The sequence below is a fragment of the Thermobia domestica genome, chromosome 6 (genome assembly GCF_964235325.1).
Source record: "Thermobia domestica chromosome 6, izTheDome1.hap1.1, whole genome shotgun sequence".
Classification (NCBI taxonomy): Eukaryota; Metazoa; Arthropoda; class Insecta; order Zygentoma; family Lepismatidae; genus Thermobia; species Thermobia domestica.
This window is the reverse complement of record NC_137459.1, coordinates 183,763,450-183,789,592: the sequence shown is the minus strand read 5'-3', so window position 1 is coordinate 183,789,592 and position 26,143 is coordinate 183,763,450. Positions and strand designations below refer to the sequence as shown.

General features: G+C 35.8%; 1 protein-coding gene across 2 annotated transcripts in view; it reads right to left on the bottom strand.

The window, feature by feature from the left end:
• Positions 1-26,143, bottom strand: part of LOC145688352 (vitellogenin-like) — a 303,527-nt gene that overhangs the window by 203,625 nt on the left and 73,759 nt on the right. For both annotated transcript variants that reach the window (XM_081762496.1, XM_081762497.1), the window contains exons 3-4: positions 15,885-16,030; positions 8,403-8,537 (exon numbers count right to left, since the gene is read on the bottom strand). In XM_081762496.1, coding sequence (XP_081618622.1) covers positions 8,403-8,537; positions 15,885-16,030 — 281 coding nt within the window. The remainder of the gene's footprint in view (positions 1-8,402; positions 8,538-15,884; positions 16,031-26,143) is intronic.

Sequence of the window (26,143 nt, the reverse complement as noted above, 5' to 3'; positions counted from 1 at the left end):
AAAAATGCATCAAAAGATTGCAATCTTGACCAATAATTAGTTTTTGGATCACGGGTCACAAAAGTTTAGAACGGCCCCTAATCAGGTTTTCGTTTTTTTTTTTTTTTTTTTTTTTTTTTTTAAGGGATAAGCAAATCATACTGAGTTGAGTGATAGTTTGGGTTTGGCTACACTATATGTAGTTCTCCAGATATAAGGCCTACAAGAAAATGTTTGATTGAATGAAATATATTGATTTTTTTTGGATCAGGGGCCACAAAATTTTTGAAAGGCCCCTAAATCGAGTTTTCATATTTTTTGCAGAATAAGCACATCAAACTGAGTAAATTATTAGTTTTGTTTTGGCCACACTATATGTAGTTCTCAAAATATGAGGCATACAAGAAAATGTTTGATTCTATGAATCATATAGAATTTTTTGGATCCTGTCACTATAGAACTTTTGTTGATTCTGGACCAAAAAGTGGTGATACATATATATATTTATCAGCTTCGTTTCAAACTAACCTAACATCATTCAGATAATTCCACAGAGAGCGAAAGAACTGATAGTCAAGGTGGTAGGTCCAGGTGCACCATGGATGTATTAAAACATCCCAGCCAAATTTTAGCAACTTCTGACGGTCTGTCAAGATTTATAGGGCCTTATGCAGAGTCGTTCTGACACGTGATTAGTGCCATACTGAACAGTTCGACTAACATTTGTTTTCTGGCAGTAGTCAGGCTTTTAGTATATTGCTAATCATACGTCAAAACGACTCTGCATAAGGCGGATACAGTCTAGCGTCAGCAAAGAATACAACATCCTACCTCTTGACAGTTGTGGCTGCAGTGGCGGATCTAGGCCAGGGCCGGGGGGCCTAGGTCCCCCAGTTTTTTTCAGTGACTAAATAATTTAAGCTATTATTTATATATTTTTGAAAGTTTATATATATCTATCATAGTCTGGGTACTGGCTGCCTCCCCCCAGTTTTTACCTTCTAGATCCGCCACTGTGTGGCTGTTTCTTTTGAATTACTAAGTGCACTAGCGCTATATAGTTATCGACAGTACACTCCCAAGTCTATCGTTTTACCGGGCGGCAGCAGCTTCTGGTTCACCATGAAATTTCATTCCCACCGAACGCACAGCATAACCTTCCTTGGTTTTCCACAGACTGTGGAACTCCTCACTTCGACCACGATCTTTGTCGCACACTGTTGGCGGTTATTTACTTTCGTTACGTTTCAGTAGAAATTCGTGGATATAAATTCAATCGAGTAATTGTTTTTGACTCAGATAATGTGACATCCAAACGTCAAACTTCCTTTTTTAGCCAGCTTTCTCCAAATGGTTTTATCACTATTCTGTGATGGATGTTTAGGTCATTAACAATACTATGATTTCCTAAACACCAGCCTTGATCAACTTTAACTAGAATATTATCCACTTTTTCTGTGATTTTTACCTATTGTGAGTAGCATTTTAGACATTCTAATTTCTAGTACGAAAGCAACGGAACCATATTTTGGCTCTTGCTTTTTGATAACGCATCTTTTCCATTAACATCACAAATTTCTTCATGGCTCTGTGCAACATTTGTGTTTTTATCGGAATGAAATTGTAAAATGGAACACAGTTTTGCCGAAAATTCACACATTTTGACGACGCAATAGTTTACGTTTGATTATAAGAATTCCAACAAGTTTTGCTTATCTACTAGCCTCAACTGTCAGTTATCAAATGGCCTTAGGCCTAACACACTGCGACTCATACACTGAGATTTGATTTCTTAATGTCATCTCGTGCCAGAATGTTCAATACTCTTTAGACTAACTAATAGTTTTACTATTCAATGTTGTAGACATAGTTGATGCTAGTGGTCAGGAGCGTACGCAGGGGGTGGGTCCTGGGGGTCCGGACTCTCCCCGAAATTTCTACTTTTGTGAAAATTTAGCATAATTTTAGAGGCAATTTTAGGTATTTTAATATAAAATATCTTCATATTGAGTTTGGACCCCTCCCGAAATAAATTCCTGCGTGCGCTACTGCTAGTGGTCTACTATTGCCTCGCTTAATTGCATGCATGGAGAGCATGCCCACGACCATTCGATCTATTTGGTGGACCCGCTAAAATGTGTCGCACCCCGCCTGTAGTTCCTCGACACTGTGGTTTATTGTTTTGATTCTTCATGAAAGAATTTCAATTTCCCACTTATCTTGCAACATTAAGTTTTCGTCACTAACTTCCTTTTCTTACTCAAACTGAAGTGGCGCTGACTCAAAGAAAACTAAAGGTAATACAATTCTTTGAGAAAATACTTTGCAATTCTGAAGTACGCTGATGTAATGTACCAATCTCAGACACAGTCGGAGGTGCCAGACGAAAACTCTTCAATGAGTTTCACAAATCTGTTTTACTCGAAAAATATCCTTGCACTCTCGAGGTTGGGTAGAAATATCTTGGATAATTTATCAAACATGAAAACATATGCATGAAATGGAAAAGAGATTTTAAATCGCATGTAAAAGCATACCTGGCCTCAATAGTACTAACGTTTAAAATTCACAACTACTCATTTTGCACACTGCAGCGTGAACAGAAATAGTACGCTTAAATTTTTAGGTACCTAAATGTAGCCAAATAAACGAAATAAAACACTAACGTAACTAACCTTAAGCTTAAATTTACTTTTGGTTTCCTCACCTAAAACATACGTCCACTTTGTATATTAGTCCGTCATTACATTTTAACTATTTTTAAAACTTCTATGTACCCAATAAAATATGTATATATAAAAAATGTTAACACTTATTTATCGAGCCACGAGAACATCTCGTGGGACGTATGATACCCGCGGGCCTGAAGTTGGCCATCCCTAATGTACGTAAACCTCCAATAAGTCTCTGATCTAATATTTAATATTTACAAAATAAAGACAACAATGAAAATATTAGCTAACATTTTATTGAGATCAATGCAACTAGGTCTATTTGATTGTCACAAAAGGGCGCCATAAGAGGGTGAGCGCAGGTGGAGATTTCCACCTCGCCACCCGGTCCAGTCCGACACTGCTCATATTTACAAACTCATTTCCTTCAATTGGTGAAGATTTTATATTTTCAGTTAATTTGATATTTTCAGCCATTTTCTAGCTCATGTACGATTAGTGTTTTCTTTCTTTCTTTCTTTCTTTCTTTCTTTCTTTCTTTCTTTTTTTGTTCATATGCGGTATGTAGTGAAATAATACGTACATTATACACGTGAGCTTTAATGTCTTTGATATATGGCACTCATTGGGTAACAGGCTCTAAACAATAGAGATTAATCTTACATTTGAGACAATTTCGTGGATCAATTGCGCAACAAAAGCCTGTTTCAGTGTTCCTTAGCCTTATCAATTGTTCGAAATTTCGTATAAATTGCGTTGTATCTGTCCAAGCATTTGTAATATCAGCAAAAGTACTGAACCCAAACTAATGGAGTTACAGCAGTCAGGGGTTTTAAGTACTTTTGTCGCTGACTGTGTCTATCCCTTCCTTACTATTCGATTAAGAGTATAAGCGCAAACTGGAATTCATTTAAATAATCAAGTGAAATGCACATAGTAACACACACACACACACACACACACACACACACACAAAATCGTTCTTCATAAATTTCCACCAAGGTAGCTATTTAAATTATATTTAGTACCCAATGATTTACAAATACAATTGTGCATAATTCTATGAACACAAAGCTTGCATAATATAATATTTCACAAGCCAACAAAATAATCAGAGTCTACCAGCATGCCATGTTTGATACCATTTGAATGAGTTTGGTTTATATATTATTACTTTCGAGAATAACTAACTAACTAACTCTATGGCCTATAGAACCCAGAGGTTCAGTCCGCGTTCAAGAAAGCTCTCCATTGACTTCTGTCCTTAGCCAACTGTATCCAGTTTCTACTTTATTTTCCTATTTCTGTGCGATCCATCTTAACATTGTCCTCCCATCTGCTCCTAAGTCTTCTTAATGGTTGTTTTCCGATTGGACTTCCAGTCAGTGGCCTAGGGAAGGGGGAGAGAGGAGTCGCCTCCCAAAGAGGTCCGACAATGTACTTTGGTACTTTGATGTTTGTAGTTTTATATATATTTTTATGTTTATATATATATATATATATATATATATATATATATATATATATATATATATATTTGTATTTGTATTTTTTCTATATGTATCTATAGCAGCACTTGCCCCACCCAAACACACATCCTGGCTACGCTACGGCTTCCAGTTAAAACTTTCAAAGCGTTCTATCTTCTTCAATTGTGGCTACATGACATACTAGAATCTCCTAGACTTGACGACCATAACAATGTTTGGTAAACGGTATTATGTATTAGTATTATGTAGTTCCTCGTTATGAAGTTTACGCCATTCCTCATTTCCGTTCCCCTTGGGTCCGAATGTTCGTAGGATCTTGTTCTTAAAGACTTTCAGTATACGTTCTTCCGTCAAAGTAAGCAACCACGTTTCGCAACCATACAGCTCAACAGACATGATTATCGTTTTACATATTTCAAGCTTCAAATTTCCCGACATAATTCTCATCAACATGTGAATTCTCGTATGAATAATAACACGAATTCCCTACCTTTAGAGAACATGTAATTTCTTCGTGAATATGGTGTTGATATGTTAATATTGATTCTAGATATATGAAAGAATTCACTTTGTGGAAGGCATTATTTGATATATCTGATGAATTTGTTCATAATTTCCAGTATTACGATCCCAATGAACTTCCATGTATTTAGTTTTTTGTGCATTTACTCCTAAACCCATGTCCTTACAAGAGTTTAATAAGACCTTTGTATTTCTTTCTATTATTCTCCTATAATCCCCTATTATATTTACATCATTCGCATACGATCCCGACGAACTTCCATGTATTTAGTTTTCTCTGCATTTACTTCTAAACCAATGTACCTACAAGCGTTTATTAAGACTTCTGCATTTCTTTCTATTGTTCTCCTATCATCCCCTATTAAATTTACATCATCAGCGTACACGATAATCTGGTGAATACCATTCAGCTCTAGCCCCTGGTTGCTATCTTTGATTTTCCTTATAACGTAATCCAGAACAAAGTTGAGCAATAATGGCGACAACGCATCTCTCTGTTTCAGGCCATTCTCGACGTGAAAGCTCGACAAGAATTTTACTACTCGGACTTTACTTAAGGATTCATTTAAACATGTTTCAATTAATCTAACTAGATTTTTCGTTATTCCAAGTTCTGTAAGAATGTTGTACAATGTTTCTCTCCTAATCAGTATAGGAATTTCTGAAATCAAAAATAAAAATTGCTGTATCATTGTATTGTATCCCCACTTCTTTTCTAGAATTTCGAACCATAAATATGTGTTCGGTAGTTGATCGATTTCTCCTAAATCCGCAGTGATAACCTGCAATAATTCCATCTGTGTATGGAGTCAATCTTGCTAATGGGATATGTTAGAGGAGTTTATAGGATATTCGCAGAAGAGAAATGCCTCGATAATTATTACAATCAGTTTTGTCGAATTTCTTGTGAATTGTAACAATGATTGATTCTTTCCATTCTTGTGGCAATTCATCCTTATTCTAGGTAAGGACGATGAGTTTATGCATGTTGTTCCGCATTTATCAATCCAAAAATTAATTCTGCTGGAATTTCATCTACACCTGGAAATTTGTTGTTCTTTAATTCCTTTATATCAATTTATTTTTTTCTTTTCTTTCTTTTTCTTTTCTTTCTTTCTTTCTTTCTTTTTCTTTTTTCTTTGTTTTTCGTTCGGTTAGGCTCTGGAATATACTGTTCTGCTGAGTGAACTTCCTTTCTCCACGAACATTAGATTTTGGCTACATGTTAAGCAAATCATCAAAGAAATATTTCCATCTATTTAAGATGTTACATGTATAAGCGATAATTGTTCCATCAGCTTTTCTTAATGAGCGCGAGGTTGATAGCTTTTCTTAAATTCATTGATCCCCTTATACATGTTCCGAATGTTTTTTTTTTAATATTTTCTTTAAGTTCATTCATTTTAGCTTTCAAAAGGTCGAGTTTCGTTGTTCTAAAAGTTTTGGAAGTTTCCCGTCTAACGTCAACAAAGTTTTGTGTAGTTATTTCGTTCGGTGTAGCCAACGCAATTTTGCCCGTTTTCTCTTCTCTGCTAGTTTAATGCATTCCTGGTCGAATCATGGTTTGTTCCTACGGTTTTCTGCTTGTACCAATTTTTCTTTGGCTGAAATTTTAATGTTATCTTTAATTTCAACCCAAGTATCATCAACACTAGTGCACTTCAAACTTTCGAAAACCGAGAATCTATCTGATACTTGAATCTGGTATTCTCCTGTTACCTGTCTCTTCTCTAATTTCTTTAAATTAAATCTCCCTGTTTTTAGATATTGAATATTTCCTTTATTCAACGATAATCTCTCCTTTATTATCGCTGCTACTAGATGGTTATCAGTCACAGTCGGCTCCTCTAAACAACAGAAGATCAATTATGCAAACAGTTTTCTTATGTCTACTAAAACTTGATAAATTTGATTATGTGTTTTGCCATTTGGTGATGTCCAAGTGTATTTATGAACGTCGCGATGTGGGAATTTTGTATGCTTCACGATAAGGTTTCTGGATGTTGCATAGTTCACAAGTGTAACGCCATTGTCTTTTCTTATACAAACTTTCGTTCCCTATAATCGGTTTGAAAATATCCTTTCGTCCTACCTTCGCGTTGAAATCCCGTAACAGAATTTTCATTTACGGAGTTGGTCAAATACCCGCTCTACTTCTTCGTAAAATCTGTCTTTTACATAATCATTCTTGTCTTCTGTCGGACATGCACATTTAAAAGAACTAGCTGAGCCTGCGCTCTCTACACAGCGCATCATTCAATATAAGCATGAATTTCCTCGTCATTAATTACAATATCTGTGATTTGCTTTTGAAAATATGACGCAATACGTGACCTCGATAAGTTGGGAACCATAAGCTTGTACAATACACGGTTATATAGTTCTACTACTCTGCTAAGTTTGATCCCGATCGGATAAGTTTGGCACATAAATTTTTGTTTTCGAAAATAATGTGACAAAATTCGACTACCAAAAACACATGAACCATAAGCCTGCACAACATAATGTTTCACACGTATATACAGCTGGTCAAAACCTAAGCTCATGGCAAATTTGATCCTGATCAAATCACTTAGATTTACATTTGCTTTCGTGTTTGAAAATATGACGGAAAATTCGAAAAAAAAAGAAATCTTTGAGTTTTACGTCCCACGTTTATGCCGGTTAGGCTAAAGGACACGGTGATGATGAGTAATGAATGAAATGGTGGAATGAAGAAAGTGGGAGGAAACGGGAGAATCCCGAGAAAACCCACGCACACGGTGTTTGTCCACCACCGGGGCTGGGCGGGGGCCGGGATCGAACCCGGGACCCCAAGCACCAGAGGTGAACGCTCTACCACTGAGCCACCGTGGTCCACTACGGAAAATTTGACTGACCATAGCTAAAAAAAATATGAGCCTAGAAAACATACTATTTCACACGCTTTTATAATATGTAGGTGAAATCCTAACACCATTCCAAGTTTGATCTTGATTGGATTAGTTCGGTGTGTGGGATTTTGCTTTTGAAAATAGGACGCAAACTTCGATCACCCATAACTCGGGAACCGCAATTGTTTTCAACATATTACTTCATATGCTCATACAGCTGGTCAAGGTCTATCATCATGACAAATTTTATCTCGATCGAATTATTCCCTATATGTTTCTTGTGTTTAAGAATAAGGCACAACATTCAACCACTATGACTCGAGAATCATAAACCTGTAAAACGTAATGTTTCACTTGACTTCCCAATAGGTGAAATTCTTCCATGATGTTAAGGTTGATCCCGATCCGATGAGTTTGGCGTTTTTTTTTTCGAAAATATGACGTAAAATTCGACCGCTCATAACTCGGAAACTGTAAGCCTGTACAACACACTATTTCACACGCTTATAAAGCAGACCAAGGTCTACCACATTGCCAACTTGGGTCTCGATCAAATGAGTTCGGCTGAATCCGTACAATATAGCCTATAGCGTCCTTGACTAAAAGGACGTTGCAATACACTGCAGAAAACAATGATACAAATAGGGAACCTCGCTCTTCCAACAAGAAACTTCAACAACTGGAAAAGGACAAGGCAAGAGTAAAGAAACAATGCAAGGCAGATAATAAATCAATGTAATGAACATGTTTAGACCCAATCTAATTATACTAATTACACAAATATCATAAATTTTACAATCCAATAACACTCAATCAAATATCCAGTTGCCAATCAACATTCCGCAGGAATGTACTTATATACGTACCTTTCCTTCATGAAATTGTACGCAGAAAGTTGAGTCTGTAAGAGGTAATGGATCATCATAACCTTTCGGAGAGTGAACCCACCATGTATCCGCACCGAAATCTTCATTGACAATAGTATATGTCATATCCTCTAGCTGAAATACAATAATAATTATTATTACTTAGGATTCCTAATTTTGCATCGTACGTTGTATTTTTTAATTGAGATAGAAATGTACACACAAAAATAAGATATTTTTGTTTGAAACTTCTAAAATACCTGTTATGCCTTACAAGAAACATAGAAATTGAATTGGAAAATTAAGATAAATTTCATATGATGCAACTTGTTGGCTCCTTTTAAAATTAAGGGAAATGCATTTTGTCAAAATATTGATATAATGATAATTAAATCTCGAATTATATAAATGTTGAAGGCTTCAATTTCCATAACAAAGCGAAAGTTTCTTTTTAAATTTATTTTCAGATCGGAGTTTTAAGATAGAATTGTGTTAATTTCAATGGAAATTTGGACCAAGGAAGTAAGATTTGTTTATTTGTTCGCTTTGTGAAAAATTGTTATTGTCCGGTTTGTTTTATTAAAAATAAACTAGTTTATGTAAAGGTGTTCTCATCACACTTTGGTCACTAATTAAAGAGAAATGGGGAATTTTTTGATAAACATTTCTCAGTCATTTTGTTTTTAATCTCCACCCGTACATTCCAAATCTGAGTCAAAAATGTATCATATTCTACTTTAAAAATTTACTATCTGCCACTATTCATGTTATCCTAAGCTTTCATGTTTTCATGTTGGAAAGAACTAGAGATAAAATCTCGATCAATTCCATAAACTCAAAAATTCGGTGCCTGACACATTTGTGTACAAGTTCTCTTCGCCTGTTGTGCTTACTTAGACTACAATACATTTGCGAATGCGAGTGGGTAGCTTTCAGTGTTTTAGGACAATACATCTAACTGCACTTTTACTAGACAACACACGCTGACACTCATTTTATCATATTGATTGAATTTACAACACATGCGTTCCATTCTTTTGTAAAACGAACTGAAAATAAATCTTAAAGTTTAATGTTGCACGACTATATTCTTTAGACTTCGTAGAGTGACAGAAATTGAATGATAATGCACCCACTCTGAAGTAAGAATGTTGATTGATTTCAGGGGCAGCTCGTGAAGAAAATCTCATAAGTAAAATTATTAAAGGTAATTCAATTTATCACTTCAAATTGAAAGAATAAAAGTAAATAATGTTCTCATTTATGTTTACAACACTTTAGACATTAATTAATTTTTATTTGTTTATTTGAATCCGTAAAAATGTAAATTTTACCGGTGTGACTTTCCTCGCAAGCCGCGCCTTTTGCAGTTTAACATTCCACCAATAAGGTTACATAAGACGAGGGCCTACAGCTCTAAGTGGGGTCCAAACTACATGAGCTTCCACTGGAAATCGAACCCAGGTCTCCCGCACCAAATAATAAAGACTGTGGATAAATGTGGAAGAACTACAAGAAAACTCTTATTCAAGGTTTTCGTTCCCTACAACACTGGTATGGAATGACCTAGAATCGAACAAGAAATTCCCATACAAAAAGTGAACATTCTAGCATTGAGTCACCGACATTCTACTCTAACTGCACAAGTTTACGTTGCTGCCTTTCGGGTAATATTTATGTAAGTTTTACTCTCAAATACGAGGCTTGACAGTAAGTAATCATCAATTGATTGAAGAGTGGAATTCATTTTCTCTTCTTGCAATTGAATACAGTTTTTCTTGAAACTTTTAAGCCGTTATCATTGGAGTTATGCAGTCATACTGTTTTAAATAAGTTCTCTGCTATCTTTAAAGTACTAGATACAACAAAATTTCATAATGCAGTATAGCTTTTTGACAACCACTCAATACATAAATGCATCCTTAGCCACCTTTATCCCGCATAATTTCCCGAAATCCATGTATCTATTTAAGGAGGTCTTTCGAATCCCATCGAACGATTCTGAATTATTCGTTCCTTGAAAGAGCAACTTGCGAATCTAAGACGAGAGCATGCAGGATATTGTTTTACGCAGGATTGGCAACACTGATAAAGTTGAGGATACCCAGATGCATGCACGATTATTTTGTGTTTGCAACAGAGATATATTCGTCCGAGTGGAGTTGCGTGCAAATAGCAGTAAGCTGAAATAACTAACTCTATGACCTATGGAGCCCGGAGGTTCAATGCCGCGTTCAGAAAAGCTCCCCACTGATTTCACTCCTTAGCTAACTGCATCCAGTTTCTACTTTGTATTCCAATCTCTGCGAGATCCATCTTAATATTGTCCTCCGATCTGTGCCTAGGTCTTCCTAATGGTCGTTTTCCGATTGGTCTTCCAGTCAAGACATTGCAAGTGTTTCTACTTTCTTCCATTCTAGCTACATGACCCGCCCACCTAAGCCTCCTAGACTTGACGACCCTAACAATGTTGGGTAAACCGTATAAATTATGTAGTTCCTCGTTATGAAGTTTCCGCCAATCCCCATTCCCGTTCCTCTTGGGTCTGAATATTCGTCTCAGGATCTTGTTCTCAAGTACTTTCAGTCTATGATCTTCCCTCAGAGTAAGCGACCATGTTTCGCAACCATACAGAACAACAGGCATGATTATCGTTTTATATATTTTAAACTTCAAATTCCTCGACAGGATTCGCAACGACAAGAGATTTTGAACCGAATAGTAACACGAATTCCCTGCTTTAGTCGACATTTAATTTATTCGTGAATATGATTTTCCTCTGTTAATATTGATCCTAGATATTTGAAACTATCCACTTTATCAAAACTATTATTTAATATTTTAACGCATCCATAATTCATTTGTATTACGGTCCCTACTCACTCCCATGTATTTAGTTTTCTCTGCATTTACTTCTAAACCGATGTCCCTGCAAGCGTTTAATAAGATCTCTGCATTTCTTTCTGTTGTTCTCCTATCAACCCCTATTAAATTTACATCATCAGCATATGCCATAACCTGGTGAATACCGTTCAACTCTACACCCTGGTTGCTATCTTTGATTTTCCTTATAGCGTATTCCAGAACAAAGTTAAATAATAATGGCGACAACGCATCTTCTTGTTTCAGGCCATTTTCGACGTGAAAGCTCGTGGACAAATATTTTCCTACCCGAACTTTACTTTGGGATTCATTTAAACATATCTTAATTAATCTAATTAGCTTTCTAGGTATTCCAAGTTCTGTAAGAACGTTGTATAATGTTTCTCTCCTAACCGAGTCGTACGTCTTTTTAAAATCAATAAATAGTTAATGTACCGGGGTATTGTATTCCCTTTTTTTTCGAGTATTTGGCGAATGATAAATATTTGGTCGACAGTTGATCGATTTCGTCTAAATCCGCACTGATAATCTCCAATAATTTCATCTGCGTACGGGGTCAATCTTGCTAATAGAATATTTGAAAGGATTTTATAGGATGTTTACAGAAGAGAGATGCCTCGATAATTATTACAGTAATTTTTGTCGCCTTTTTTTGTGAATTGGAACAATGATTGATTCTTTCCACTCTTGTGGCAATTTTTCCTTGTTCCAGATAAGGAGAATGAGTTTGTGTATCTTGTTCCACAATTTTTCGCCTCCAGATAAAATTAACTCAGCCGGAACTTCATCTACACCCGGAGATTTGTGTTTCTTTAATTTCTTTATAGCAGTTTTTACTTCTATTCGGTTGGGTTCTGGAATATACGGATTTGCGGTGTGTATCTCATTTTTTCCACGCACACTAGTTTTTGGTTGCGTCTTAAGCAAGTCGCCAAAGAAATTTTTCCATCTATTTAAGATGCTATCCGTATCAGTAAGAACTGTACCGTCAGATTTCTTTAATATATAAGCACAAGGTTGATAGCCTTTCTTAAATTCGCTGATCCCTTTATACATGTCCCGGATGTTTTTATTTTTACTATTATCTTCAAGTTCCTTAATTTTAGCTCTCAAAAAATCGCGTTTCTTTGTTCTAAAAGTTTTGGAAGTTTCCCGCCTGATATCTGCGGAATTTTGTGTAGTTATTTCATTCCGATTTTGTAGCCAGCGTAATTTTGCCTGTTTTCTCTTCTCTGTTAGTTTAATGCATTCCCGGTCGAATCATGGTTTGTTCCTGCGTATTACTGCGTGTCCCAATTTTTCTTTTGCTGAAATTTTAATGATATCTCTAATTTCAATCCAGGTATCCTCAACACTAGTGCACTCCGAATCTTCTAAAGCCGAGAATCTATTCGAAACTTCAATCTGGTATTCCTCTCTTACCTGGCTCTCTTCTAATTTCTTTAGATTGAATCTCTCCGTTTTCGGACAATGAATATTACCTTTATGCAACGATAATCTCCCTCGTATTATCGCTACTACCAGGTAGTGATCAGTGTCACAATCAGCCCCTCTAAACGACCGGACGTCAATTATGCTAGATTGCTTTCTTCTATCTTCTAAAATGTGATCAATTTGATTATGTGTTTTTCCGTCTGGTGATGTCCAAGTGTATTTATGAACGTCGCGATGTGGGAGTTTTTTACTCTTCACGATTATGTTTTTGGATGTTGCAAGGTTTACGAGTCTAACTCCGTCGTCATTACTTTCCTTATGCAGACTTTCGTTTCCTATAATCGGTTTGAAAATATCTTCTCGTCCTACCTTCGCATTGAAATCCCCTAATAGAATCTTCATATGGTATCGCGGGAGTTGGTCAAATATCCGTTCCACTTCTTCGTAAAAACTATCTTTTATATCGTCACCCTTATCTTCAGTTGGAGCATGTACATTTAAAACAATAATATCACACCACCGTCCCTTAAGAGTAATAAAAGAAAGTCTGTCAGTAACAAATTCAACCCGTTTAATTGCTGGTAATATTCGTTTGTGAACGAAAAACTCTGTTCCTAACTGATGATTTTGATTCCCTTCCCCGTAAAAGAACGTAAAATTTCCGGAATTCACAGATCCATTTCCTTCCACCTAACTTCGTGAACTCCTACTAGGTGCATCCTGTATTTCTCTAACTCACTCGTTACGGATTTTAACGTGCCTGCCCTATAATGACTTCTAATATTCCATGTTACAAATTTCATGTCCATTTTCTTTGGTGAGGTCGGGCCAAGTTATCAGTCCTGTCCGAGGCTTTTGTGAATATTTCTGGACAGGCACTTTTTTTTACAGGATGACCACCCCGAAGGTGGAGGACCACTCCTAGTCGGCTGTCCGCGACTGCTTATTCAGTATATTCGCAGCTAACCTCTATATCTAAAGGCCTTCTCCTCGATCCCCAACCTGAGGACGCGCCATGTCGTGGTGACAGGAACCCACAGTAAGCGTTACACAGTAAGCTGAAATGGTTGCCGTAATACAAAATCCTGCGAAATGTGAAATGGGATCTGTCACACGATTTTTCACCGCCAAAGGTTAGAATACAACTGACATTCATCGGCAATTGTGTCCCATTTACAGACCTACAATAATAAGTAAAGGCAAAGCCATTCAATGGTACACAGTTTCCCCTTACAGCCCCGACCTTGCCTCAGTGATTTTTTCGTTTTGTTCACCTGGAAAAAATGGCTTGCATCGAAACGTTTCAATGAACTGCTCAAGAAGGAAATTATGGACTGACCCCACTCTTAGGTGGCAGATTTTCACACAGAGGGTTTACGAAATCTTGTGCCACGTTACCATAAATGTCTGGAGGTTCATGGAGGTTGAAAAATAGCCCAGATTGTATATAATTATCAATCAATATCAATAATCGTATAGCTATCAATCACAATATTTTTTCTTCTATCATTTTCTTGTTTTTTGTTTCTGTTTTAGTATAAGCTCTTTTTTTAAAATGAAAATGAAATGAAATCTGTGAGTTTTACGTGCCACACTTATGCCGGTTAGGCTAAAGGAGACGGTGATTATGAGAAATGAATGAAGAAAGTGGGAAGAAATGGGAGAACCCCGAGAAAACCCACGCACACGGTGCTTGCCCACCACAAAGTTCACTTGGCGGGAGCAGGGTTTGAACCCGGGACCACATGCACCAGAGGTGAACGCTCTACCACTGAGCCACCGCGGCCCCCAACCTGTTTTTTGACATGCGCCTATCGATACAACGCATCGTTCTCAGAATTATTATAACATTAAAAGTAATACAGTGTTTCTTTTATCATAACTTTTAATTTGATCTTTTCACAAGATTGTAACTACTATTACTATTACTATTATTCACTATTATTATTGAAGTGAAGTTATTTGCCTACACTACCATGAGGGCCGATAATAAGTGAAATTTATCGCCTCATTTAGTTTAGTCCTATGAATTATTATTTCAAGGTGATTGTTCCAAATATTATGGTTTTCTTTGCCTATTCTCTGTTCTCAACTGTACCTCTTTCTCTCCCGCTTGCCGCAAGACGGTAGAGAACAGAAAGTTTTACAATCAGTGTGAGAGTGTGATTGGAATTTACATAGGGTCAGGCGTTAATATGACTATTCTATGACGGCAAGGCGGATGCTAGAAAGAGACAAGCCAGAACTCGTAAATAGAGGGTAACATTAAGTATCATGGTTGACGCTATGTTGCCAGTTCTCTCATGGACATCAATGCAGGTTGCAGATTCAGCACTGCATGTAAAATAACTCAAATTTGTATTTGGTCGTTCCCCGTTCGTATATAAGAATAAATGTCCATAATCGTATGTCTTTTTAAATATTTTTTCTTCATATTAATTGAGAAGGCACGTAACTTTTGTCACTACATAGTAGAGCTGTCCCTGCTTGGTAGAAATATAAAAGCCAGTCTCGTTTCCTAATTGCTACACTGTGTAATAATGGAAGCGCACGACATTGTGTTTTTACTTACATGTAGTTTCTTAAGTTGATAAAATATTATGAGGATATTTAATGTAATCAACAAAGATAACCACATAGTATTTAAGAATTTTGTGTGACATGTAATATCGTAATACCAATTAAAATTATAATTTACTTTATTTTAGTTCGGATTACATAACTATATATTCAATAGTGGTATGCATAGTTTGAATTATACAAACAAGATGTAGTAAACAGTTGATTTTATTCGTGTTAATTCCAATTATAATGGTTATAATGAGATGGTCATACCTTTAATTTTAATCATGTATATATATATATATATATATATATATATATATATATATATATATATATATATATATATATATATATATATATATAACATTATTCTTTTGCTTGAACAAAAAATATCTATTGAAGTACAAGTTATTCAAGACCAGCAATTATAAAAGTGTCCTCTTTACATGGATTATATTTGATAAGTAGTATTATTCCTATAAGTATTATAAGTATATGCAAATACTTACATATCTACATGTAAGAACTTATACACAAATCAAGTTTTCATTGTATAATGTTAATATATTATTAGACATAACAGTTAGTTTAGATACTGACCTTCATTACTAACGTAGGTCCTACATCACTTTGAACTAATAATTTCCCTTTGAAAACAATACCACTGTATTGTTCTTTGAGTTCTTGTAATCCTGTCAAATGTCGTCCATTAATCTCGTAATAATATGTATGGCCTGGTTTCCAATCTGTGAAATATACAATTTATTAGCTGTAGAACCTAAATAAACTATGATTGAATGTAGGATTTTTTTCTCGAGGGAATTATTGAATTAAAAAAAAAAACATAAAAATAATATTTTTCAATATTTCTTCTTACGAATATGCAGCCTTATTTATTTATTTCACCACGAATGAATCAAATTATTTATAATATGTCTGCGATGCCACGCATTTCGCATCAGGTTATTTGTAGATATGCAAATGGTACGCAATGTTGGACATCCCATTTAGACATAGAGTGGGTCGGTGGGTCAAGTGGGTCAAGTTTCTAAGTAGATCAGTGGATCGTGGGTCAACAGTGTGTGATCCACTGCGACCGAACATCCATCATGACCTACTGCGACCCACCACCCACCATGACCCACTGCGACCCACCGACTCACTCTGACCTACCGACCTACTACACTCACCACATTGTAGACAGTATCTTCTGAACACTGGTGAATTTGTCTACGTTTTACTTCCAAGGCCTCCATTTCCCTTCCTTTTTCATTTGTTTCTGTCTACTTAAAATACCTGACAAGGGACATCACCCAATTGTCCGGCTCCGATTTTAATGAAATTTTTGTTGCTGATAGAGGACATGTATTCATTACTTGTGATGACAGAAATTTTTGCCATCGTGCATGTTTTCTATTTTTTAATAATTTTTAAAGGTTGTGATGTGGTTAATAGAGATTACTGCAGAAGTCCCTTACTACCCTTTGTAAACGGAGTGTTAATGAAAGAACAACCATGTAGATACGTATAGGGCCTAGGGGGAAGTCGTATGGTACGTATGACCTTGACGGCAGCCATCTTGAAATCCGCCATTTTGAATTAAGGTCAAGTTTTTTAAATGGGAATAGGGTAATATGATACATAATTTCGGGCTATAATTTAATCAGAAAGACAATGGTGAAGTTAGTTTTAAGATGCGCTCATTTGGTGAAAAGTTACAGGCATATTAATTGTTTATACTTACTATGTGCGTAAGTCCCGTATCTCCGCTTCTAACCCGCGTATTAATGATAATAAGTGGATAAAGGTTTCGGTAATACATATTATGCCTAGAGGGAAGTGATACGATAAGGGTATCATTGACGGCAGCCATCTTGAAATCCGCCATTTTGAATTAAAGTGAAGTTTTGAAAATTAAAACCATAGCATGTGGCACCAAATTTTAATAGTAAATTTTCCCCAAAATCCAATGGTATGCTTATTTTTGTTCTATAGTTAACCAGTATGAATTTATGACTCTTCTAATGTGCACGAAACGTCCATTATTCGATCTTCCAAATTGGCAACACTCCTAATTTTCACCGCATGTTTTAAGATTCCAACTGGCACTTTGCAATTGTTTCCATGGCTCATGTTTTCTAAATTTATTACATTTTTTTAAGAGTTGCGATTTGTCAGTTCATGAATAGTTTTGGGATAAGCATCCACCAATCTTTCTGAATTTTGAAGACTTGCCATGTAATTATTAATTTCCTAGGCAGTGTAGTTATATATTTTATCCCAGAGTACATGAGGAACCTATGGACCTATGTGATGTAAAGAAATACAAATGAAATTATAAGAAATTTGTGTAACACGAACTCACAATTATCATGAAATATAGCCTGCATGTTGCGCAAACGACAAACAGTATTTTTTTTAATAAATACAACTTTACAACTTTAAAGGAACAGCAGCAATGATAGAAAATATCAAACAGGCATAATATTACTGTTCCCAACACACTATTTGTACCATGAACAAAATATGAAAACTGGTAACTTGTTTATAAAAAGGTGTAACTTAATCGAGTTCCCGATCAATACTGATTATAAATCTTACAAACATGAACCATCGACAACAATCACTAGAAAACGAATGACTTTTTTGTCTGACTAGCTAAAATATTGCCATAGAAAATAAATAAATATACAATAAACAAATAAATATAAAATAAAACAAAAGACCATTGATTTACACGACAATCATATTTCTTTTCCTTTTTTTGAAGTGAATTTTCAACTTATTTCTCGTCTCATCTACTATCCATTATAAGCTACGTCTCCGGTATTACCTGAATGCAAAGTTGGAGTTCTTTTGTTCTGCGATGATTCATGTCAGTAAACGAGTTTTTGAATTGCAGGTATAGGAAATAAATAATTACACTGCCTAGGAAATTAATAATTACATGGCAAGTCTTCAAAATTCAGAAAGATTGCTGGATGCTTATCCTAACGCTATTCATGAACTGACAAATCGCAACTCTTAAAAAATGTAATAAATTTAGAAAACATGAGCCATGGAAACAATTGCAAAGTGCCAGTTGGAATCTTAAAACATGCGGTGAAAATTAGGAGTGTTGCCAGTTTGAAAGATCGAATAATGGACGTTTCGTGCACATTAGAAGAGTCATAAATTCATACTGATTAACTATACAGAATAAGCATACCATTGGCATAGAACAAAAATAAGCATACCATTGGCTTTTGGGGAAAATTTACTATTACAATTTGGTGCCACATGCTATGGTTTTCAGTTTTCAAAACTTCACCTTAATTCAAAATGGCGGATTTCAAGATGGCTGCCGTCAATGATACCCTTATCGTACCACTTCTCTCTAGGCATAATATGCATAACCGAAACCTTTATCCACTTATTATCATTAATACGCGGGTTAGAAGCGGAGATACGGGACTTACGCACATAGTAAGTATAAACAATTAATATGCCTGTAACTTTTCACCAAATGAGCGCATCTTAAAACTAACTTCACCATTTTCTTTCTGATTAAATTATAGCCCGAAATTATGTATCATATTACCCTATTCCCATTTAAAAAACTTGACCTTAATTCAAAATGGCGGATTTCAAGATGGCTGCCGTCAAGGTCATACGTACCATACGACTTCCCCCTAGGCCCTATACGTATCTACATGGTTGTTCTTTCATTAACACTCCGTTTACAAAGGGTAGTAAGGGACTTCTGCAGTAATCTCTATTAACCACATCACAACCTTTAAAAATTATTAAAAAATAGAAAACATGCACGATGGCAAAAATTTCTGTCATCACAAGTAATGAATACATGTCCTCTATCAGCAATAAAAAATTCATTGAAATCGGAGCCGGACAATTGGGTGATGTCCCTTGTGAGATAAGTATATCTAAGTGAAAAAAGAGCTCAGGTACTTTTGGATATTGATTTGTAATTGTAATAATAGCAATAGGACTTATACTACTACTTGGCTTTCAAGGCACACAACCTGTGAGTTTTTAGACGAGCTAACTACTGGAAAATATACATTTTTGAATCACTGAAATATATAAATTATTATATAAAAAATGAATGTAACTATGTGCTCCTGATCATCATGGACAAATTTCAAAGTCAAATGACTTTTGGTATATAGTTAGTTCTTAATCCAAACTAGGGTGTTAACATGTCGCTTTCATTATAATACATATCCTAAGGGGGTAGTGGGGATCCGAATTTGTGGGAAGTATCTCGCAAGCCGTTAAACTTAAGGAGCTGAAATTCAGTATATTAACTCTTTATTGAAAATAAACAGAATGTGTCCTAGAATTTTTTTTTTAAAAAATCTCCTTTATGGGGGGAAGAGCGGCACTTTCTATATTTAGAAAATTGGTAGTGGTTTGGTTTGTAAAAAATAATCTAAAATGACCGATATTAGTTGAAAAAATCAGAAATAATTATAAATTCAGAAAAATATACAGTGTTTCGCTTCATATATCCATTGCTTGCTACTTTGATGAAGCTTATGTTTTTTATATGGAGCGCTTAGAGCACAGGGCAATCCCCCCATAAAGTTGTGACAAAAATAGACATAAAATTTGTACTGTAAGCTTAATTACACACCTTTACCTTTGTGTCATACCTTTAATTTTAATCATGTATATATATATATATATATATATATATATATATATATATCGGGTGTTGCAAAATAAGTGTTACAACTCTTGGGAGGTGACTCCTGCCACTGAGACAAGAAAAAAAGTTCTCTTCAACTTTCTGCTGTCGGACATAGTTTCAGATCTACAAGGTGCCGAAAGCGTGGGAAAATGACTTTCGGACGCCAATAGTTCGGAAACTATCCAACATAAAGAGGGCGGGTAAAAAATTCACTGAAGAAGTCATACCTGTTCTATTGAATTTTGCATGTTTCACAATCCTACCATGCACGCGCAAGGGATTCCCCAAAGGAACGTAGGGAGTCCTGTATAATCTCCCAAATGAAACTTCGTCTAAATGGATATGATTTCATAGGCTTTCTACCAGGTAACAATAATTCGTTTGTCTTAAGTCGATATCTGGAACAAATACAAAATGGCGGACACCTTTATGCCCGTTGTGTGTGGTTGCATAATCGCCAGGTACGGATGCTGGCCAACAGTGACGTTCTGAGTATTAATTGTAGCGAATTTGTACTCAAATGCTCTAGAAAGACATCTGGAGTGTCGGTAGAGCATAACAGATGAAGCAGGGCGATTCACATGTGTGGAAACACTTAACGAAAAATGCCCAGAAATGCACTCATACTCACTAAACGTGAGTTCAAAGCGTCGGAAATGTAAGGATTAGCGTCAAGAACATGAAAGCCATTGTCAATTCACCAATAATATTCCCTCAAACCGATGCAATATGATGTGCACGGTTGCATACCAATAAGGATGCAACAACTGAGGCCAAGTTCAAATTGTGCAATGAATTCAGAGAAACTGGGTAAACTAAGTGAATGTCCTTGTGGGATCGCATGATCGATATTGAAATGTGGCCAATGTGTGTGTTGATATCAATATGTAGCTAATGAACAAATGTCAACATGTCCCACAACTGCCGGGACATGTGCGAAAAATAGGAAAATAACTACTCGGGTCTTGAATCTGAGGCCGTGGGCTCCCAGTAGGATTGGAAACTGCGACCACGCGAGCAAAAGCGAGCGCTCTAGCCCTGAGGTTCGAAGGAGCCTCACTTTCTATGTATTCATTTCTTGGAGGAGTACTCCCTTTGTTTGGCAAGTCCTCTTGTACAGCCTCCTGCCATACTTGTGTGTTTCATTTTGTTACTCCTACTGCACAGTTGTAAACAATCAGAGCTTTAAGACGTTTCTTCCTATTTCTCATGTCGTTTTATTTTCCATATGTAGGTTGTTCCATCTGTAGTGTTAAATGTGCCAAATCGGTTCATTTTCATTGTCTTGGCATGTGCACTGTGTGTAAGACTCGAATTTCTGGAGGTATTTTCCTATATTTCGAGTACGTCATATGTCTCAGAAGACGTAGGACATGATACAAGTTTGTTATTTTCACACTCTATCAGAATTTGAACCATGCATTAAGAGATTTTTTTCATATGTGTCGACATTGGGACAATGTCCCAAAGAAAGAGGGACATTGATACAATCATGTTCTGGTTACGTTCTATCAAAAGGTGCACCAGATGTAATAGCAGAATGTGCAACGTTATTTTACCTAGTTTTCGCACTTGAGATGGTGTCCCAGCAGTAGTGCGATATGTTGACATTTGTTCATTAGCTACATGTTGATATCAACACACACATTGGCCACATTTCAATATCGATCATGCGATCCCACTAGTGACATTCATTTAGTTTACCCAGTTTCTCTGAATTCATTGCACAATTTGAACTTGGCCTCAGTTGTTGCATCCTTATTGGTATGCAACCGTGCACATCATATTGCATCGGTTTGAGGGAATATTATTGGTGAATTGACAATGGCTTTCATGTTCTTGACGCTAATCCTTACATTTCCGACGCTTTGAACTCACGTTTAGTGAGTATGAGTGCATTTCTGGGCATTTTTCGTTAAGTGTTTCCACACATGTGAATCGCCCTGCTTCATCTGTTATGCTCTACCGACACTCCAGATGTCTTTCTAGAGCATTTGAGTACAAATTCGCTACAATTAATACTCAGAACGTCACTGTTGGCCAGCATCCGTACCTGGCGATTATGCAACCACACACAACGGGCATAAAGGTGTCCGCCATTTTGTATTTGTTCCAGATATCGACTTAAGACAAACGAATTATTGTTACCTGGTAGAAAGCCTATCAATTCATATCCATTTAGACGAAGTTTCATTTGGGAGATTATACAGGACTCCCTACGTTCCTTTGGGGAATCCCTTGCGCGTGCATGGTAGGATTGTGAAACAAGCAAAATTCAATAGAGCAGGTATGACTTCTTCAGTGAATTTTTTACCCGCCCTCTTTATGTTGGATAGTTTCCGAACTATTGGCGTCCGAAAGTCATTTTCCCACGCTTTCGGCACCTTGTAGATCTGAAACTATGTCCGACAGCAGAAAGTTGAAGAGAACTTTTTTTCTTGTCTCAGTGGCAGGAGTCACCTCCCAAGAGTTGTAACACTTATTTTGCAACACCCGATATATATAACCTTATTCTTTTGCTTGAAGAAAAAAATCTATTGAAGTACAAGTTATTGAAGACCAGCATTTCTAAAAGTGTCCTCTTTACATGGGTTATATTTGATAAGTAGCATTATTCCTATAAGTATTATATAATATATGCAAATACTTACATATTTACATGTAAGAACTTAAACACAAATCAAGTTTTCATTGTATAATGTTAATAAATTATTAGACATAACAGTTCGTTTAGATACTGACCTTCATTACTAACGTAGGTCCTACATCACTTTGAACTAATAATTTCCCTTTGAAAACAACACCACTGTATTGCTCTTTGAGTTCTTGTAATCCTGTCAAATGTCGTCCAATGGGAGAAACATCGAGAGGAAAAACCTTTACCTATTTCTTCCTCGTTGGCGGCAACACGTTCGCATTACTAGGTGAAAGTCAGATGGTGCGAGGGTGTTTCATCTAGACGTTTGTCCCATTGTGCGCTTGTTTCAATGGAGGTACAACCAACCCCAGTTTCCATGTCAAATTTTGCAGATAACCCCCGTTGGAGATATTCACGATACGCCACTGGTGTCGCTACTATTTTTATTGCATTCTACACATACGATTTGGTAGTTCAATTGTTTGTTTGACGGCTCTATGTGCATTATTAGCTGAGATAAAGGCCTGCTACGGATAGTCAGATACAAGTCTGCAACAACGCCTCTAGCGGCTAAATGGGAAAGGATATGACAAAGTTTGTCCTCTAAAAGTTGCTTGACATTTAATGTCCTTTCGAATGATTCCAACAGTTATACCATTTTCCATTGCAAATTTTGAAGTTGCTCCCCGTTGGAGGTATTCACAAGACGCCACTGGTCTCGCTACTATTTTTATTGCATTATGATTTGGTAATGCATTTTTTTGTTTGAAGGCTCTACGTGCAGTATTAGTTGCTATATAGGGCTGGTAAATTCTTATTGAATCACCCGGTATATATATATATATATATATATATATATATATATATATATATATATATATATATATATATATATATATATATATATATATATATTCTTTTTCACAAACACACACAAAGCAATTACATTGCGTCTTCAGTATAACATACACTACAAATCTCAGTAAAATCTTTCTTAGCTAGAGTCAAAAATAGCTAAGACATTGCAGAGAATGACTTTCTACGTTATAGAAACTCAAACGGTTTGTAATCGGCTTTGCGTCACATATTAATTTACTCGTACATTCTTGCAAGAGTCTGCTTGTTCTATAACCCTTATTGTGAATTGTGTTATAGTTTTTCTTAATTATACTAACATTTTATCTTATTTTCTTAGTGTTAGTATTAGGGTAAATAAAGTTAGGCCGAATAGTTGGTTGAAGTACAGCGTTCATTTGTAGGTCTGAAACTATAAGAGACGTAGACCTACAAATCAAGATGGATTTCTAACCAGCGTGATGCGTTCAAATTTCAAGACGTTTTGACCGGGTATTCATCCAGGTATTCCGTGAACAAATAAAATTAAAGTTGTCCATGATACAAGATGATACAGTAGTCTCGAGACGAAATGAGACAACATTTTGTGACCAAATACGAGACGACGCAGAGTTTATCCAATCGCAACAGACCCACTTCCCGAGAGACCACTTTCACTGCACCTTTTCGAGATGTGAGTGCCTCTACTCTTGTCTCGCTGGCGCAGCATGTACACAAAAACTGCATATTAACTATTATATTTATGAGACCACCTTTCTCCAGTTTAAATTACTTTAAAGGTTTTCTGTAATATGCTGTGATTGGAATTGCTTAAGATGTCAATAGTATTATTTTGTTCTATTTGTGTATGTGCAAAGAAACGAGTTTTAATACTGAAGAAATTGAAGATAAATTGAAACGCAATAGACTATCGTACCAAATTAGATAGTACAGTAACCCCTTAACTGATACGTCTCAATAAATGACACCTTCGTAATACGGACAAACTTTATTTTTTATTTTTTTAACCGACAATATGTATACGTCAAAAGAGAGAACGTTCCGTTTTACGAACATGAATTACTCCTAGCTTGTACTCATTTAGCAGAGAAAATACTTCCCCAATCTGAAAATAAATCTCCAATTGATCTTTTGAACTGATCCAGCAATTACAAGCAAATTCCGATCAAAAAAAAAAAATGTCCGTAGAATTATACGGAATACAACTATTACGGACTTTTCCTAAGAAATTCATAAACCGTCATTATTGGTTGGTTTGTCTACCCTCTCAGTACTTAACAATACGTAATGTTGCATATTCTACTACTTACTTTTAATACAATCAGTATACGAATTAAGGGATGCTCATAGTGGTATGACTTGTACTTGCGAAGGAAACGACTGCACAAGAGTTTTGCAGTACACGTCCATATAAACACATTATCCGGGTATACTGGTGTTTCATTCTCCCTCATTCACTAAGTAATTCGAACATTGAGTACAATAATTCGGTATTAGCCCGTACTTACATTAATAACTAATTTTTATGTATTTTATTGTATACTATATACAACTACTACATGAGCTGTAAATATTCTAAATTTGTATAATCTCTCTTTAACAGACACCCCTCATTCACGAACAAATTATCATGTCCTATCGGTGTCAATTATTGAGATATTTCACTGTTTGAACAATGTTTCAACGAAATATTAAATGGTATTATTCTGTTTCATCCGTTCCGAAGGCAGCACGCAGTGTATAGAATTTTCCATTTAAAGTTATTAATGCATATAACTATCTTTTTATGGTATATTTACATTAAAAAAGATCAGTTTGAGTAGATGCCTCACCTAGCCACGTGAGTTTGAATACTGAATGGTTCACTCTTTAAAGTTGATTTTCCTGTGATCTTGGGTTATATTTTAATCACAAGCACGAGGGGAATACTAAAATTCTGACCTCTTAGATACTACTCTGTATATTAGATATAATAAAATTTTGACACTTCAAAGTAACTTTTGTTTTTGTATATACCCTGCGCGAAATAGTGTTCTCAAGGTTAGACAAGATACGGTGATATGTAGCAATTTGCTTTTATAAAGCTTTGACACAAAATAGACGAATACTTGTAATTACTGCATTCAACCAACGAAGAATGGTTCCAAACTATAGAAGAAGTTTAGAACATAAGAAAAGTGTATTTAGTAGGCCTATTGAAAGTGTGACCTTAGCCAAAGTCATAGCTATTAATGACCAGAAATAATGAAGTTACTGTGCAATAAAGATTTAATATCGCAACATTTTTAGATAAATCAAAATATCATGAAATGCATTTATCGCATCATCAACGGAAAATTGCAATAGTTTCAAAACATTGTAATATAATTCTAAAAAAGATACAACGAGTCCGGTAATTGAACCCTTGACCTCTATTTATCTGTCACTGTTAATTGCGGACCTGAACTCGAAAATTCGTCTATAAAAACTGTTTTAAGATCTGTCGAATTTAAGGTTGAATGTGAATCTTTTGACTTATACCAGAACAGTGGTGTATTTGACAAGCAAAGTGGAAAAATTTGCGCCTTTTTCTGATCTGACTAGTCGAACAACACACCAAATCGTTGAAAAGACTGCATGAACTTGTCAGCGGACTCTACTGGGGGGCCTGAGATTTGTAGGTACTGGTGAAAC